The sequence below is a fragment of the Columba livia genome, chromosome 6, assembly GCF_036013475.1.
Source record: "Columba livia isolate bColLiv1 breed racing homer chromosome 6, bColLiv1.pat.W.v2, whole genome shotgun sequence".
NCBI classification, from domain to species: Eukaryota; Metazoa; Chordata; class Aves; order Columbiformes; family Columbidae; genus Columba; species Columba livia.
Window position 1 is genome coordinate 27,504,488 of NC_088607.1, and position 19,407 is coordinate 27,523,894.

Below are 19,407 nucleotides of genomic sequence, written 5' to 3' on the forward strand. Positions count from 1 at the left end.
TAATACAAAAAGAGAAGCTGTATCTAAATTAATAGAAGAGAGGACAGAGGAAAAGAAAAGCAAAGGCTGAAGGGAGGGGTCTACGTAAATGAGAAACACTCGTCATGCTAGATCTTATCAGATGCTTCGTCTCTCACATGTACATGAAGAATGAATGAAAATGAAATTAAAAAGTTTCCTGAGAGAATTCTACTTTTCAAGAGATGAAAAAGTAAAAGGAAAATATAGTCATATGATGCAGAGCAAACTTCTTCCAGTCTCTTGCTAGGAAAAAATGTGCATTTGTGGATTTTTTTATCTATCCCGGTAAAACCACAACACACAGTTGCAAGCTCAACATAGATCCCAGCATTAGGGGAGAGACAAAGTGAAGAAGCAACTGACTTGAGCTGTCACCAGGACTCCTGGACTACTTCATGCTCAGTTGATTTGCTAAGATAACCAATCTCGCACGGATTGAGTCCAGAATGTTTCCAAGAACTGAGTTAATTAGTGAAATATCCTAAAGTTAACTAACTCCCCTGCCAAGAAATGGGCTCTTCCATTTTCCTCACATGATTCTCTAGGCACTTTCACTTTTCCATATATAGGAGCAGCTCAGGGACTGACAGATCAGGCTAGGTAGGGATACAGGCTTCAGGCGCATGCATACTCCTTGCATGTGTACACAGATGCAAGCACACGCTGATTTCACACACTGAAATTCAAGTTAGTGTAAGAGGTAATAAGTGAAGACAGTGATAGTCCTCTTGGCAAAGAACCTTCTCCTTTAAGAGAAGGCACTAAAGGCAGAACTCTTCAGCCACTGTTTATAATAATCTGTCAGGAAAAGCATCACGATCATGAATGGGCCAGTGGATGGTTTATGTGATTACACGCTGGATGATGAAGGGGCTTTCATGTTCACATCGGAGTCTGTGGGAGAAGGGCATCCAGGTAAGAAACCAACTCTGGCAAATGTGTAAAAATATTAATATTTTGATTTAAAATGTTTTAAAGGCCCAAATAATTATTCTTCTGCTATTTATCTTGTTATGGAAGTTATTTTTAACAGGGTGCTTTTTACTTTATTTCTGTTGGACCTTGTCCATATAGACTATAGAACTGCTATAACTAGGGTGCTTCCAACTAGAGTTTATGTGCCTTTGCAGGGTGTGTGTTACACTGAGGGGGGCAGTGGAGTTTATGGTTGCTGCTCCTTCCTTTTGATCTAAATTTCTTCCAGTATTACTGTGTAGACACTGCTATATCTCTGATAGACTCCAGTTTCACATATGGATAAGAACACATAGCTCGCTTCTCAAGTTCCATATCTTTATGGGCCCTGTGCAACTGTCCTGCGTATATGCTATGCTCTAAAACTGTCACCCATGACAGGAATATCTCTAGGCAGGCTATTTTAAAGCCTTTAAAAATCAATGATCTCAGCAGCTGTACATGGCAAAGCTGCTGATTTTTTTCCTTCCATTCCATCATCTGATGCAATATATGGAATTGCTTAAGCAAATAATGGACAGTTATTTGCTAAACTTTATGTACGGTCAGCAGAGGTTAGTTCAGTTTTATTGAAAACAAATGTTCGTCTGCCATAAACACGTACCTTATGTCAACAGCAAGTGTTCCCCCAAATGAGGCCAGGGGACAATGGATTGTTTGATGTCCTGAAAAGTGTATTTCTTTTAGAAGCTGTTTTGGCATCCTGTGCCTTTTGCTATAGCAAGGCTTTTTCAGGTCTGTACTCATGTGAGTAAATCATAAATGGATGGAATGACATACCAGAGAATAAAAAAGTCAGCAGTGAGAATTTTGTGTCTATAATTCTGAAAGTCTTCTAGAATATTTACTTATTACTGCAGATCAAATCCATGGCTGATGCAATTGAGTACCTCTCTGACAATGTCAAGGCAGCTACATCAAGTTAAGCCAGTTGGGGTTCTTTCTGATGTAACACAATTAGAAAATGACAACTTTACTTGTACTTGGGACATAGGTCCCATCTCACACTTATATATAATTACATCCAGTGTCTGTAGCACAATGTAGTTTTGTAGGAAAATAACATTATACAATACAGTAATTTTAAATTGTTCATGGTATTTCCAAATATAACAGCTCACAATCTGTATTACTCAAATAATAATTTTTAATCCCCCTGGGGCAGTAATAGGTAAGTCTCAGAACAGGAAGAGTTCAAGTGAGTCCCCAGATTTAACTTTGTCCCTTGGTTTCCTTCCTCTACCAATGCTCTTTTTGTCTTGTGTCTTGTTTTGGAATTTATCCCGTTTGTTAGTTCTTATTCACACTTCCTTCTTTATTTCCAAAACCTCTTTGGCCCTCAGTAGGCATTCTTTTAAGCCCCATGAACATTATTTTCCTCCTGTGCTGAAATACTTGGCAGGCAAAGGTACCACTTGTTAGATTTGTGTACAGCCTCTCATCTGACAGAGGTTGCCAGATCTTTGAATACTGCGAGATGGGAAGTGACTACCCGAGAGGTGTATCGTAGAGGGAGTGGAAAACTGAAATTTACTCAGACATTTTCAAGACTGTGATGCTTATACTTTCTTAGACAGCCTATGACAAAGATCCACATTTTCCAGGTCGAGGGAGGACAAGTTGACAGTATGCAACTCTGGGTGGTCCTGCAAATTCTTGTTCCTGAACACAGCCCAGTAATAGGTTTTAATCATCTCAGTGATAGCTCTAGTTTCTGACAGCAAACTGATCAACCTTATGTCCTAGCAAACCACTCTTTTCCCTGGCTGCCTGGCTGGTTTTACAGAAGAGGTGTAGACATGCCATTGTTTTTTTTATCACCCATGAAAATCTTGTCTATTTCTTAAAATGGGTCCCGGGATCTGAGGCTGTAGTTGGGCTTCTGACATTATCAGTAGCACTAGAATTTTTTTATGAGTTTTGAGTTCCTCTGTTTGCTATCAAATGGATTATTTGTGTGCTCTTGATTATTTATCTTCTGTATGTGATAGTATAGTTTTGCCAGAGGGCATTATGTGAAGAAAAGATCCCAAACCAGATCTTTGTCTGGTTGAAATTTGAATTGTTCTGATTATATTAGCTGAGGACTGAATGCTTTAATGGAGACCTTCTTCTTAATAAACAAAACAGGAGAAATTATATGCTTATTTATTTGGGTATGCAGAGAACTGCCTTATACCTGTACAATGCCTAAGAGTTCTATGTCACTAGGAAGCCCAGATTCCATAGAAGCAAGTAATGGCTGGCAATAATTAACATGCAGTTATTACCTATGCTCCCCAATGACTTCATTGAAGACTCTTCCCAGTACAAATTTTTCAAAATCACTCGGGTATAAAATTTGAGACTTCCTTCCAGGTCTTTAATCTTAGCATTTAGTGGTTTAAATTCCAAACTCTTTGAAGACTTACATGTGACTTCTTCATTTCAATGAAATAAAAGCACATAGATAGCAGCATGGGGAAAATAATTTATATATATATATATATATTTCTTGGTTTTTGTCACTACTCCATTCTGCTTTGTCCAGTAGCATCTGCCTGTGCTGCACAATGGTTTCACTGTGCTTCAAAAGGCATTGTGTGCTTCTCTGACCCACAATGTCCTGCAGGTGCCAAACCAGTTGGGATTCATTCCTTCCACTATCTGGTGTGACTTAGACAGAATTGCCCACCAATAGAATGTCATTTAGTTTTCCAGTAAGTATCAAGGAATCTCTTTAAAAATATAATGGAAAATCTCTGCTAAAAGCACCCTCAGATTTTCAACCATATTAAAAACATATGTGTATCTTCTGGATATCCACAGAAAAACAAATCACAATAAAAACCCAAAACCCAAAAAATGGAAATTGCAGATCTTTCCAGCAAGTCGATGCTTGCATGTCTTATATTTAACTTTATTTATACTTAACAACATGGTATACACTTAACAATATACATAATATTTCAGTAAACTATGTATTGAACAAAGATAACAGATGTACAAGACATTTAAACAATGTGGTGTTAATATTGAAGTACGCTGCAGTTTTCAATTAGGACTCCTCAAGAGTCTTTTAAATAGGAAAATTGTAATATAGCTCGGTTCAGCTATTCAAAGTCTTTCTAGTGAAACTTTTTGGTGGAAACCTTATTTTTTGATGAAGTGCTCATGACAAGTATCTGTGTTTCTTGACTGTTTTAATCTGTTACCAGAAAACTGAGAATTGCTCAGTTTATCATATTTTGAATATATAATTTCAGGTTCTAGTTTAAAATTATTTTTCTCTGTCAATATAAATTATGGATCATTAAAAATACCAAATTTTATTTTGTTGATCACAGGTTTTTAGGAAAATCCATCCCACATTTTGAAATATTCAATGTTTATTATATTTATTATACCATCAAAGCCAGAAGTGTGGTTGTACCTTTTTGTTGTGCTTCAAAGGGCAGAGGTTTTTTGAACTACATTTTCAGTTGTTAACTGCTGTTCACAGAATGTATGTGTGTGTGTGTGTGTGTGGACAATCTGTGAAACTGAATCCTTGGGGAGGTCTTGAGAACTTGCAGGTGTCACAGCTTGTTTTAGGCTCTTACATAGTCTAGATTCATTAAATCAATTTATGCTCAACTGTGGAAAACTATGAAGCTCCTAATTATTTGAGATGCTGAGCGCCTCCTTTACCTCATAATTTGACAAGTGGGCATTTGAGTGGGGTTTGTCATCAGCTCCCCTAGACTCATTCATTCCTTTTACAGTTAGCAAGAGCTGTTCTACAGCTAATCGGCATCTCTGCCATAAGGCTGGGTCTGTGGATTGATTTGATTTCATGAAAAGAATTCATGGTTGTCTAATGCTTTCCTGCTCAGTCAAGAAATCCTCAGCCTAGACATTAGACATCCCTTTTGCAATATTTATCCTATTGGTTAGTAATTCACTACATGAAGGTATGCATGAACTGAATTCTTACTTACGACATCATTTTTTTAAGACAGTAATACCTCACCAGAGGAAGTCCTTTATGCTTTCCCTGTTTCCAGTAAAGAAGGAACAAAAATGGGAGGGAAATTATAGACGAACATATTCTGTCACATTTAGCAGCTAATAAGAGAAATGGGATGGCTGAGAAATTTAAATAACAGAATGAAGGGTGCACAAAGCCTGCTAAGCATTGCTAAAAATAAAATGCCTGGTTTTATTTTACACCAGAGGCCTTTACTGATAGACATGCCTTTAATTTAATGCATTAATCAGCCAATCATCCAGCTAGGTTTCTCTTTCCAGTTTTGATAGATGTATCTGTATTTGAATTTGGATCTAGTTGCACTAGAGCTGCTGGTTGTTACACCAACAATCAGATATTACACGAATTGTTGAAATGATTTGTCTCAGCCTATTTTAACCTAAAGGTATGCTAACAGAATAGTAGACTGAATTATTCTAATATATTATTTTAATTGATTAAGTTCTCATATAAGACCAGAAGGGACCTCTGATATACAATCTGGTCTGATCCCCGTGCACAATAATATTTCATGCAAGAATTCTTCAAACATGCCAGTAAATGATGGTTGAATTTCATTCATACTTCTAAAAAAGTTACCCAGTTTTCATCTAGACATTTGAAGGAACAAGGAATCCTGCATACCACTAGATGGATGGTTTCAATGGCTCTCACCCTTTTAAGATTTTCCTTTTCGAATCTTTATCTGTCTCTCTTTAATTTCCAGCTATCAACTCTAGTTACATTATTATCCATCAGACAGAGACTTTTCTCTCAGCATATTATTTCTAGATTCTTAGAGACTGTGATCTCAGTGCCTATATAAGGGTTTCCTCTGGTAGTTTGCCTTTCCTTCAGCCTTTCAAAACTAGATTGAGCTTGATTGATTTAATCCTGTAAGACAGGTTTTTCTGATTTTGGGACATTCTTCTCAGTATTTTCTAAGCCCTCCCACAGTTTCTTAATGTCTTCTTTGGAATACCACCACCAAAATCTAGTATTTCTGTAGCAATTTCAGTAACGTGATTGTATGGAGATTATTTCATTTCCGTGGACAACTGTTCTGTTTTTCTGTCACAATCTTTTCAGAGTAACCATTTTGTAAGGCAATCTCTCTCCTTCTGTAAATGTGGACTGTGCTTTTTGTTCATGAATGTTTGCTGTGTTATTTCCCTGAGAGAGAAGCAAAAGATCTACTTTTCTATCTACCAGTATCCATGAAATAGTGTAGATACTGATACATTTCATCCAACTCCCCCCCCCAAACAAAACACCACCATGAAAACATCCTGTTAAATCTTCACTTCTTGATTTCCCTGCCTACTACGGCTAATGCTCCCTGGAGATATTTCATGAGAGTTTTAGTTCATAAATTAATTTCAACCACAGCATGCAAAGCAAACATAAGATTCTTTGTACCAGATAGATGCCACGAGGAGAAAAGAGGATGAATCAGTCATATGGTATTGCTTGTACTCTTCTTTAAATTTTGGAAATAATGCATATAATATCCCTGTATGTGCCCTACGGTGAGCTTAGACAAACATGGGACACTGGCATCTAGTGCAGGTGAGATATGCTTCATCTGGAGCAAGGACAGGGATAAAGATTATTCCTAGCATAGAAGCTCTGGTTGGTGAAAAGACTACAAAGCAGTCCCAGTCACTAGGAGTTTACTACAGGGCATCAGACCTGCATTAAGAAGTTCATCCTATCCCACTTGCTCTGTGGTCCCACCCAGGTAATAAAAAATTACATATTTTCATCAATATTTTTTTTCTTTTATGCTTGAAAATATGGCTGTATTTCCTTATACAAATGGAAAAGAGAGCAAGAAGAGATACGTTTTAATCACCTCTGCCACCTTTGTCCCCAGTCTTGCTAAACAAAGTTTATTTGGATTCCTAACTAAATTGCAAGAATGGTGCCTGGTTCCTGTTTGGAAATAATTGTCCCAGATTTAGAAACCCATGTACAGCTCTTTCAAGGCTGAAAGTTCCAATGCAGCCTACATTTGCTAACCGTCTCTTGTGTTCATTCTTTTTGTCTTGAAGTGGTTAATATGAGACATGAGTGTCCAAATCACGTTCATTCTCTAGTCTTTGATTTGTCCCTCTTAGCTAAATATACACCTTCCTCTTGAAAATAAATGAGAATTTATTTTGACTTGAGGTTAAATGTATTGAAAGTCTCTAATGACATACCCTAACAAAACATTGCTTTCCAACAGATTACATTGCAACTGTCAAGGCAGAAGATTAATTTGTTTTGCCATACAGCATGTTATGGCAACATCTAAACAATACAATTAAATTATATGAGAAAAATTGCCATTTTCATGTGGAAGGCAGTTTTATGGGTGCTGCAGTTCTGTATTCATCCGATTAGCTACATTATTTGATTAAGATTCATTATTCATTAAAATGGGAGGGAAGGAGGGAAGGAGGGAAGGAAGGAAGGGAGGAAGGGAGGGAGGGAAGGAGGGAGGAAGGAAAGAAAATTACAGGTAAAGTTGTAGTCAGTATGAGTTTACAACAGTAAGTAAATTCCCTATTGTATCTACTGACTTTGCTTGCAGGATGTTTCATATGTCTTTCTATTTATCTAGCTTAAATATTCCAGTAATAAGCAACAAAAGAAGTCCTCACTGAAATATCGACCTACTCACAGTGATGCTAACAGTCCAGGTTTCATGTTGAGTGCTTTGGTGTCTTGCAGATAAAATCTGTGACCAAATTAGTGATGCTGTTCTAGATGCTCATCTCAAACAGGACCCAAATGCCAAGGTTGCTTGTGGTAAGTTTGCTGCTTTGCTTTGAATGATCACCCGGTCACTGTTCTGTTATTACGATGTTTGCAACGATCTTGATGCTATTATTTGCTGACTCATTCTACTCTCAAAAAATGACATGAGAATTACAGTCTTCAAAAGAAGGAGGAATGAGAAGAAAAAGTAGAAGTTTTGTAAAGACTGAAGCCTAAGTAGGCTGTAGAAGGACAGGATAATTAATTTTGTGCGTGGACTGAATTTTCCTGGGAGAAACAGATTTGGCTTCATTACAGTGGATTTTTGAAAAAATATTTGAATGCTTTGTTGAAAGTTGATTTACTACATCTAAAAAAGTACTATTTTTTCAGTCCAAGTCCCCATAACTGCTTGTTTTTTGAAATCTCTTCAGAAAGAGTTGTGCTATCAATTCTCAGGTCACTACCTCAGTCCATGTATTATGTAACTAAACCCCATCTTCAGATTCTGCCTTCTGGGACTAGAGGCAAGTTTTCAAAATGGTTGATCACAGATGAGTTTTGTTTAGCCTCAGTATGTATCTTAGAGTGATTAAGTGCATTTAGAAATCACAGTTTAATGCTTTACTTCTCTAAAATCTGTGCATATCACTGCATCATGCTCAGTGTTTTGACTTTCCCATTTGTAAACTGGCCATATTAGTCTTTTCCTTACTTTCAGACATATGGTGAGTATGAAAAGGCTTGTTGTAGAACGAGCTAATAAGGCTAAAAATTTAGGTAGAAAGGACTTATACTGTATATGACCAGTAGATTTCTCAAAATCACCATAATCACAAACATTGTTATTTCTCTTAGCAGGCTGGGTTATTCTGCTGTTGTAATCCTGTTTTCATCTCTCTTTTCAGAGACAGTATGTAAAACAGGAATGGTGTTGCTCTGTGGGGAGATCACATCTCATGCTATTGTGGATTATCAACGAGTTGTCCGAGATGCAATTAGAAATATTGGCTATGATGATTCAGCTAAAGGTTGGTGAAAAACTCATAAGATCCTTGAAGAGCAAGCAATAGGCAACTGCAAAACAGGTCTGTCATCACTTCCATATACGGGCTTTAGCAAGCTTGATAAAAACTGAATATCCTGTGTGAAAGCTGCTTACATGGTGCTACGGGATACAATTTCTGGCTTTATCCCAGTAAGTAGAAAAACCATCCTATATTAGTTAATACTGAAGTCGAGCAGACAGAATATATTTTGAACTGTGGTACTATGCCAGAATAATTAACTACAACTTGAGCCACAGAATCTACTGCTCCTCCAAACTTGCAAGAACTTGAATCTCGGTTATTCATTTGGCAAGCTGATTGAAGCATCTTGATGTGAAAGAGTGGGAAGAGACCTAGTTCATTTCACTGTAACGTTGTGTATGTGTGCTGTGGTAGCATCTAGAATGCCCAGGTGTAAAGCAGGTTCTCACTTTGCAAGGCGCTCTGTTAGCTCCGAGCAACTCCTCCTAGACTGAGCAGTGTGCAGTCCAAATCCATTTTGTGTAATGTACAAATGATAAAAAAGACAAAATGTTCTATATAGCAGACACATTTCACCTTCTGATTTGCCATGTATCAGTTTATACATTACAAATATTCCAAGTATACTGTTACAGCGAAGTGTTTCTTTTAAGAGCTTTTGGTTAAACAAAAGTTGTTTCTTGCAGTACTTTAATTGCTATTGAATTCATATGGAGATTGTGGAAGAAGACTATTATATCAGCACATCTGCAGGCTACCTCTACCATCACGTAACAGCAGTGCTTTCAGAAAATGCTGGCAAATCTAGTGGGTCTTAAATCTCCTTTTTATCCTAACTGCCAAAAAACATAAGGGGAGATGCAGTGACCCAGTAAAAAAACAATTTCTATGCAGAAGTAAAAAAAAAAAAAAAAAAAAAGTTAAAACAAACAATGGCACACAGAAATATAATTTTATTCTCTACATAGCCTACTTAAAAGAGGGTGAAGAGCGTTTTTCAAATGAATCATGTGAATATGGACATGTATATGTGTTGTATTGTCTGAACATGAGTTTGTTCAGCAGCTGCCAGTAGCAATAGTTCTAGGAAGGTTAGATTTGGAGAGAAGCAAGTTACTATTAATATACCTAGGAACAGGTGGAGAATTTTGCCACAATCTTCTGTAAATCTTTCAAGTTCTTTTTAAAACCTTCCTTTTGATCTCTGAAAGTAACGTAAATTCCCACTTCTGTGAGAGTTGAATCTGTTTTTTTCCCTGTTCATGGCTCTCACACAAACTCCCTCAAGAGATTTAGGTACAACACTGCTTTGCATGTATTAAAAATAATGTATCAGAGAGCAGAGACATAAGTTGCTGAAAACATCAGCTCCTAGGAATTTAAGTAGAGGTTTTTAATACTATTTATTTGGGAAAGGCTGATTATTTGCTTTTTTGACTATTTTTCTTTAGTTAAGAATTTATAATCTGAATTGGTTGGGCGCAGAGTGCCAGTGCAAGAGAAAACAAGCAGTAACAAGCAATAAAGACAACCCTATATGCCACACCCCCTCCCAAAAAAAGGTTTTAAATGTTGTTGTATTGACAAAAAAATGTCACTAAAAATAGCAGTTAGGTTGTGAGTTCTCAATGCTGTATCCTACCCTTCAGAATGAAAATTTTGTCATGTGGTTCCGTGTTGCTTTCCTTAACTGTGACAGGAAACACTAATTTGCCACTATTCCTTTTTCCAAATAGGCTTTGACTACAAGACTTGTAACGTTCTAGTGGCACTGGAACAGCAGTCACCTGACATTGCTCAAGGTGTTCATCTACACAGGGATGAAGAGGATGTTGGTGCTGGAGATCAGGTAGACATGACATCACATCTAAACATCAAAGCTGTTTGAATGGAAAGTTTACCCTATCTCATTGCCCTGTTTTCTAAATCAAAACCCATGGGAAGGTTTCCATGCTTCTGTCTTCAGTTAGCCCAGAATAAAAAATATAATTTTATTGAAACACTTGCAAATTCTTGGAGTGCAGACCTTTGTCTGGTGTTTGTTATAGCACTCCATGTGAGTCAGGAGGGCTCTGGCAGCTTGTAGTAGCTGAGAATGTGCCCTTTAGAACTTAGCAAAGGTTTTTTGCTTATGTATTTAATGTTTTTTGTTGAGTAGCTTTAGATTCATTAAACTATACAGCTTGCAGCCAGACCCATCTTCAAAGATGGAATAAACAAAGGATCTTTTCACTTTCACAGAGCTATTGAGATTTTACACAGCAAAAAATTAGGCGATGTTTCAACTGTCTGCAACATTAGCACAATGAACACAAATACATCAGAGTACTTTTAATTCTCACTTATTTCCCAGAGGCAGCTATTGTAATAGGTGTTTCACATAATTAAGGCTGTCCAAGCTGCATTTCTATGAGCTTAATAACATATGTAGGTAATTATGGTATGTTCCCAAGAGAAAGATGCTAACATAAAAACTCCATAATCTGACTGATGCCAGTATGAGTGAGTTTAACATTTACAGTAGTTATCATTAGTAGCAATATCTAGTTTATAACAATGCTGTTGAGAACCATAAGTGGAGATATCAGAGTCCGGGAGCCAAGTTAATATTGTTCAAAAACCCCTTGAGGAATAAATTAAAATATTTTTATGCTGTCATAGCGACATAATACTACATAAGATGAAAAGATATCTGACTTTCTGTGGTACTTTGATGGCCTCCCTTCACCTGATGCAGGGAACATGACTGAGTAACAATAGAAGCTGTGACTAGAAGCGTGTAGCATTGAAAATCTGAGGCTGGTGCCTTAACTGTTGAGTGGTACGTCCTTCATGGAGTATTCATATCCCATTCCTCTGAAACGTCAGATGTGAACTGCAGTATGAGTGTCTCTGTATTCACACATAAAAGCCTCTACAGCCTATCCAGGCTAATGAGAGCACCTTTCCTATGACAGAATAGTCCTGAAATTGTTTTGCTCCAATATATTTTCTTTTTCTGTGAAAGAACCTGTGGGGTTTGTTTGTTTTTGTTTTAATCTTTTGTTTGTTTTGTTTGGTTGGTTGGTTGGTTTTCACATAATCTTCTCGATTTTTGTCCAGGTTTCTGGCTTAACATGTAAACCTTTAAACTTTCAGTAAAAAATTCTAGGGACATGGTTTGTTTCTTATTACACTGTAACGTGTTGCAGCCTGATTTGAGCTTAGGCTTCTTGTGCTGTTATGTAAAACAGTAGAAAGTAAACCTGAGGGTACTGTTTACTGTTTGCTTCACATGATCATGTTGCCTTTCATTGTGGTGTTTTTAACAGTGATTGAAGTACCTTTTCTCCTCCTGTAGGGTTTGATGTTCGGTTATGCAACAGATGAGACAGAAGAATGTATGCCTCTAACAATTATTCTTGCTCATAAACTGAATGCCAGGTTAGCAGAGCTGAGGCGTAACGGAGAACTTCCTTGGCTGAGACCTGACTCTAAGACACAGGTAAATACTGCTGTGGGTAGTCCAGAGAGTTGAAAACTAACATTTTTTTTTTCTTTCCTTCCTAGAATTCTTTTTTTTTTTTTTTTAAACAAACAAACAAACAAACAGCGATTGATGGTGTACAGACTATCAGGATTCCTGCTACATAGCCTACAGGTAGCATATAAAGCACTTCTGCTGATGATACTGTCTCCGTTACTGCTGGAAAATGGTTAACCTGTATCAGAGTGCTAAGAGCACTTAACCATCTACCAGTGAAGAAACATTTAACCCTTCAAACCTGTGATCTGTGATTGTTTGAAAAGTGACAGCAGATCCAAAGGACTTATTTGTATTTAGGGTTTCAGGCTGGCCTTTTTGAAGATACACTAAGAACACGAATTTCTGAGGCTTGGGCATTTTGCTGGAAATCCCAACCAAAAGACAGATTTGGGACAATTTCATAGAAAATCAGATTGTCCACACTGGGTCTTTTTTTTTGTTTGTTTTGTTTTGGTTTGGTTTGGTTTTTGTTTGTTTGTTCTCATTTGGTTTGGTTGGTTGGTTGGTTTTGGTTTTCTTTTCCCTCAGCACTGCACAAAGAATTAGGCAATAGGCTTAATTTCTCATACCTTGGTAACAATGTCAGCAGTGATCATTAAAATTTCAGCATTGACATTTTGCTATGTTTTTTTTCTCTTGGAACAGGAGAGCATGTCATTTGATGGACCCAAGGAATTGATTTTACAGCAACTTTGCTTTCTCTTCCTTATCTATTCAGGTCACAGTTCAGTATATCCAGGAGAATGGAGCAGTCATCCCAGTGCGTGTTCACACTATCGTGATATCTGTGCAGCATGATGAAACCATTTCACTGGAGAGTATGCGCAGAACCCTGAAGGATCGTGTGATTCAAGCTGTTGTTCCTGCAAAATACCTGGATGAGAAAACTATTTATCACCTTCAACCTAGTGGACGTTTTGTTATTGGAGGACCTCAGGTTTGTGTTGTATTATTTTGGTGCTTTTATCAGCTTGCCTTAGTCATTGGATGTGTGTCTCAAAATAGATGCTTGCCTTTTTGGCATGTCTGTCCTAGGCTGTAAGAAGCAAGCTGTCTAGTGGAAGTTTTAACTGCAGTTTTATGTGGGAGAAGCACCCAGGATTTCATGTACTGTATTCCAAAGCAGCGTTGGAGAGCATGGTTATATCACACGTGTGTTGTGAGTAGGCAGGCAAGTTGAGCTGAATCTTACACTGCCTGTGGAACACACAGCCCAGCTCTGTGTTTTCTCAAACCTTCTTGAGTCCAGCACTGAGTGAGACACACAATCCTTTCTCATTGAAAGCATGCCTTACAGAGACGAACAAGAGAAGGTTTAAGTCTCTTACGGTAAACCTGGTTTTCAGATCTATATCACTTGCACTGTTCTGTGACACCAATGAGAGCAGAAGGTGCCCATCTGTTCTGAAAATCGGCCCCTGATAGGCTTCTCCTGGTGAGAACATAATGATTACTTACTTTTGCTTTATCTGTGCAATGCAGGAGCTGGGATTTGTAATTTGATCCTGAACTCACATAAGTCATGTAGAACTTTTACATCCTGTAGGATCAGGACCTTTGAGATTTAGGTTTTGAAAACAAATTCACCATTCTCAATGTTTTAGGTTTCAGTTCCCTTCAGAACTATCACAGCAAAATTTCAAAGCTCCTTCCTGAAGCTAGGTCAAATTTTACAACAAATCCAAGTTGACATGGTTTTTCCTTTGCTGTTCAAATCCATTCATTTACTGGAATTTTCCAGAATTATTTCTAAGATGCTGTGTCTTTTTTTTTTTTTTTACATTAGTGCCATGGAATAGATAAGAAGGTGTTGAGATTGTGATTCTGTGATTATAATAATGATTATACAAAAAATGTAGTTTTGTGTATTTGAATTGGTTGTATCACTGTAATTTTGTGTATCATCGTCATGCTAGCCTATGGACAAATTAAGAGGCAAACTTGAGCTGCAGCTGGGAGGAAATGAACCAATATAGCAATCATAGCTACATGCAAAGGCTACACATGAAAATTTTCAGGTGTGCACCGAGCTCCACCCATATAAAAACATAATATAGTTCCATTTGCTAAGCCAACCAGGAATACCTTTTCTACTCTCATGATGGAACTGTATTGCTTTTGTTTGCACATACAAACACAGGTATGTTGCAGTGTATGCTTGTAGCTTTGTAAACCTGGATAAGTTTACTTAGCATGGGTCAATCTGCCTGTGTGTCCGTGGCCTTACAACTGCTATAATCTCTTGTGCAATTTCCAGTAGCATTGCAGCAACCAGAAGATAACTATTTCTTTCCTTGTTATTTATGTCTTTAAGTTCCTGATTACTTTTCGTAAGGGTATTAATAAGTTTTATTTTTAACAATGGTAGCTATGGAAGTCTGTCTTAATCACCAGCTCAGTTCATCTAAGGAAGACACATGTATTTCATCTGGGATTTTTTATGTTTTCAAGCAGGGTGGTAACCTGAATTCTGGCTATGGCAAAATTAGTAATTTTGCTGCTGTCACTGTGTTCCCTACCGCAACACCTGCTGGTTCTGTGAGGACATTACAGCTTGTTGCAAATGTGCTCTTTCAGCACCTTCAAAACGAGGGGTGTTTTTTTTCCTTTCAGCTGTCCATTTCCTCTCACTCAGCTCTGCAGTGAAGTCATGATGCCACAGAAGGTGTTCTCATTGCAACTGTCTGTGCCACCAGAAATTAAGGTTTGAGTTGAGCAGAGCTTCAGGAGGACAGGTTCCGTTAGACAAGCTCAGCTACCTGCAATTCAGATTTATGTCTCATTGCTTTCTTAACAGAATGGAATAAACAGTACCAAAGTTTTCCTTCTATGTATACACACAGTCTTTCTCAGAAAAACTTTCTCTCTCTGCTTGTGTTTGCTGTGAAGAGATTCCAGCAGTTGAATTTTACTGGCATGATATTCTGTAGGCAAAGAATTTCAAACCTGCCTGCACAGGTAGAAACAGACTTTCAAATTTGACCATGTTTGCATTCACACCAGAAAGCTTAAGTTTTTAGTAAATTGAGGGGTCAGACAATTAGTGAGGTACCGATCAGCTAACCAAGATCAAATGAACATATCAGGTACTTGAGAGAGCAATCAGGATAGCTGTGTAGGCAGCTAAAAGGTTATCTGTGCTTCCTTATTTAATATTAATCTATAAGTATCTGTTCTTAGAAAGAAGTAATCATTCTTTCTCCATTACCTATAACTGCCTACTACTCCATACTTGCTGTGTATAATTTAAATTAGACTATAACTATTTTGGGGTTGAAAATGTGTTTTTAGTACATATTTGTGTGACACTCTCTTATGTTACTGCAAAGGAAGTATTGGGTGCCAGCCTACATGTAATGAATGATGTATAAGGTAGTGCTGGCATACCTTTTGATGGTAAATGAAAAGACATAAACTGTTTAATATTCACAGAACTTTGGATTTTGACCAAAAGACATAAAAGCTTGATTTTTTTTTTAACAGTGTAAAATCTCTCAATGGTTCCTTTTTGGTTTGTCAGCAATATTCTGTATTCAGTTTGGATGTGATAGACAGGTAACTTTTAAATCAAAGTTCCCATGTCGTCTGGAATATTTACTTTTGAAACAGGCAGTACATGTTCTAGCTATCTTGGTGTAAGCCCGTTTGCTTGACTACCAATCACTATTTGTGAATGTCTTGTCTAATGAATCTGGCTTTAAAAAATATTTATAGCTGTTGTAGCTCAGTGAAATAAGTTCATTGCTACCCCACAGCAACCCATATGTGGTGAATTTAACTGGCACGTTGTTTTAGTCTGCTGGAGGATGCATAGTCTCGTTTGAGAGTTGTAATAAAATAGATTGTAAAGTGAATAAACTCTTTTACCGATTCAGGGTGATGCTGGTGTTACTGGTCGAAAGATCATTGTGGATACTTATGGTGGCTGGGGAGCCCATGGAGGTGGTGCCTTTTCTGGCAAAGACTATACAAAGGTGGACCGATCAGCTGCGTACGCAGCCCGTTGGGTGGCCAAGTCCCTTGTGAAAGCTGGGCTCTGTCGCCGTGTTCTGGTTCAGGTATGGTTCGCTATGAATGCTGCTTTTCTAAAAAAAAGATTTTTCCTTTTCAACTTTACCTTGAATACACATCATATGAGACACTGTAGTAGAAGCAGTCTTGGTGACAACTTGGGGTTGAAGAAAGGAAGACCTTGATGTGCTCAGTTCGTGACCACTATAATGTTGTTAATGTACTATCAGCTTCTTGAAGCTGGAACTTTTAATTTAGCTTTCATTTTATTGGCCGTTTTTCTGGACAGTTACTGAGCCCTCAACCCTCTTATACATACTGTCATGGAATTAAGCATGGGGCATCCAGATGACGAAGAAGAAAGTTATCCAGAGTATTCAGCATTTTCAAAGTTTGTTTGTTTGTTTTGTTTTTGTTTTTTGTTTTTGTTTTTGTTTTTCTTCTACAAATACAGATTGCATAAATATGGGAAGTGAAGGAGAAGCCTTAGTTTTCTTAAGATGGCTCATGAGTGAATGCTTTCTTCTGTTGCATACTGCTGCCAGCTGAGATGCTGTGTTTATTTGCTATGGTTTCTTTTTTGCCATAGGTTTCTTATGCCATTGGGGTAGCTCACCCACTGTCCATTTCACTATTCACTTATGGAACTTCCCAAAAAACAGAGAAAGAGCTGCTGGACATTGTGCACAAAAACTTTGATCTTCGGCCTGGAGTCATTGTCAGGTATAGAAACACACAAAAAGAAAAATATATTGGTGATTACATCCTAGAAGTGATTTCTTACAAAACCATTAGATGTAACAATTTAAGAGTCAGCATCTTGAGCTAGCGTGGGATTGTTCCATGATTGTTCTCATTCTGCCATTCTGTCAGTCTTCACAGTTGATACTTTTAATGGATCTACAGGTGTATCATGTATTTTAAGAGAACAGATGCACTTTTCAAGTTTCATATGAAGCATATACTTCCAGCATTTCACCTTAGATAGTATGTGGAATTCAATAACTTTTGTATTCCTATAATTTTAAGTTAATTTGCTGTGAAAAAGATATGTTTTGTTTTACAAGAGGAATTCAATGTTATTTCATCTTTTCCGTTAAAATTAAAAATTCTCAATAACTTTTCCTGTACTTCACATTTAAGTTTTGTTGTCACTTTTATGGTTCTCTATTGGACATGTTTACTGGTATGCTTGCATCTCCAGAATATGCTTGCTTGACTAAGGGCATGGAATTTATATCAGCATCAGGATTTTAATGGTAGTTATCATGAAGTATCTTAACTTAATGTGAGGAATTTTCTCTTCTTTTTATTATACACACAGGGATTTGGACCTAAAAAAGCCCATATACCAGAAGACTGCATGTTATGGTCACTTTGGAAGAAATGAATTCTCATGGGAGGTGCCTAAAAAACTTGTGTTTTGACAGTAGCAGTAACCCTTTAAAACAGAATGGAAGAGAAGTCCACTAATTATGAAGATGCTTCCAAAAATCAAATTTGACAGCTTTGTGTTCAACAAAAGGAATTTTAGAATTTAAATGGAAAGAAAGAAAAGGATATTTTCTTGGAAATTGATTTTTTTAACCCTCAGTGTCTTTCATTATCTAAGATACAAAGGACAGAGTCTGTTTTGTTAATCAGCATAAGACAACAAAATACAGTTTACTTTTTATTGCTGCTCTGTTGGTTCTTCTGATAAAGGCAAAGTATGACTCAGGTACGCAAACCAATGGCTGAACCTCAAACCTTTCATGTGCAAAGGCAAAAACAAGTTTCCCAACTCTGAGTAAGGATCAGCAGATCTCTTGCTTCTAACTAGACAATGGGAAATTCTGGGGTCCAATTTCCTCACTGGAGTTAGCATTACATACAGCTGGGGGTTGTTTTGGTAGGAAAAGGCTGAATATCACATAACTGTATGTTGGCCTCTTTTGTAGATGATGATTACATATATGTAGTATATGTATATCACCTTCACGGGGTATGTGCTGTTACTGTTGTGTTTCAATTACCTGTGGTTTTGAAACGTAAGTGTTCTCCTATAAAAAAATAATCATAAAATAAAAAGCTTTTTCCTACCAGGTGCCTCTCTTTCTGTTTTGTTGTTTTTTTGTTGTTTTGGTTTTTTTTAATGCTGCAGTATAGTGGTCCATCTCAACTCAGCCGCTTATACTCTTGTAGCTTTCTAGTTTACTGACATAATTTAATTTTACTAGCTTCTGAAATCGTGGTATGACTTTAACTACATGTGTGATCTCTGTCTAGTCCTTGTGATTAATAGAAACTTGGTGAAAAACTGTTAGATTTTTATTTTTAACTCTTAGGGTTGTGCTATGCAGTATTCTCTTGAAATTTTTGCTCCTAAATGTTACTTTTATTCCATGGTTTACCAGGTTTGCTGTAATTCAGGAGTAAAATAAAGGACATCGAAATAGCTGCAGAACATTACTAAATATATAGAGAGCATGAATTTAAAATTTGGACCACTCCCCTGTCCAGCAGTCTCTCACTGAAGAACGAGCCACTAGATGGCTGTGTGTCCCGCAGCTGTGGCAGCAAAGCTGTGCAAAAAGTGTGTCCCCGTTTGTGCCAGAAGTCGGTACTCAGTCTGGTACTGGTACCCTGGCACTCCTGCAGGAGACAGTGGCAGCTGCTCCTTCGGACAGGGCCGGGTAGCTGTTGTGCATGGTGGATTGGTTGTGATCTAGACTGAGGGCAAGGATGTTTCTGTGCTCATGTGCTATATTGTCCTATAAGGTGACAAACTACTTTTTGCAAAGGACTGTGGATTAATTCAGGTTTGTTTAAATTGGAAGGATGTGAGATCACTTTTCATTAAAGAAAAGCTGCCATTCATTCTCTTCAAGTATGTCACATTATCTGTTCAAGCCAGCACTTTATTAATTACACTAATGCACTATATGTACTACATCGGTGGAGATGAGCAGGCAGTAGGTTCCTGTGTAGCTCCTGATCTCATGAGGTCTTAAAGCATTAATCAACTGCCCTTGTTGGCCAACTGGATACATTTGTGGCATAAAAATATCTTAAAGTGCAGCTGCATTTCAGAGACTGTGTTGGCAAAAATATCCCAGGGACAATTTTCC

General features: G+C 37.5%; 1 protein-coding gene across 1 annotated transcript; it reads left to right on the forward strand.

Annotated features, from left to right (window-relative positions):
- The first annotated feature begins 587 nt into the window (after positions 1 to 587).
- MAT1A (methionine adenosyltransferase 1A) lies at positions 588 to 18,381 on the forward strand. Its single transcript, XM_005512307.4, has 9 exons — positions 588 to 936; positions 7,703 to 7,780; positions 8,638 to 8,760; positions 10,497 to 10,609; positions 12,101 to 12,244; positions 13,005 to 13,223; positions 16,162 to 16,344; positions 16,887 to 17,020; positions 17,622 to 18,381. Exons 1-9 carry the CDS (start codon positions 843 to 845, stop codon positions 17,722 to 17,724), a joined length of 1,191 nt encoding a protein of 396 aa, XP_005512364.1. The 5' UTR covers positions 588 to 842; the 3' UTR covers positions 17,725 to 18,381.
- Positions 18,382 to 19,407: the final 1,026 nt, after the last annotated feature.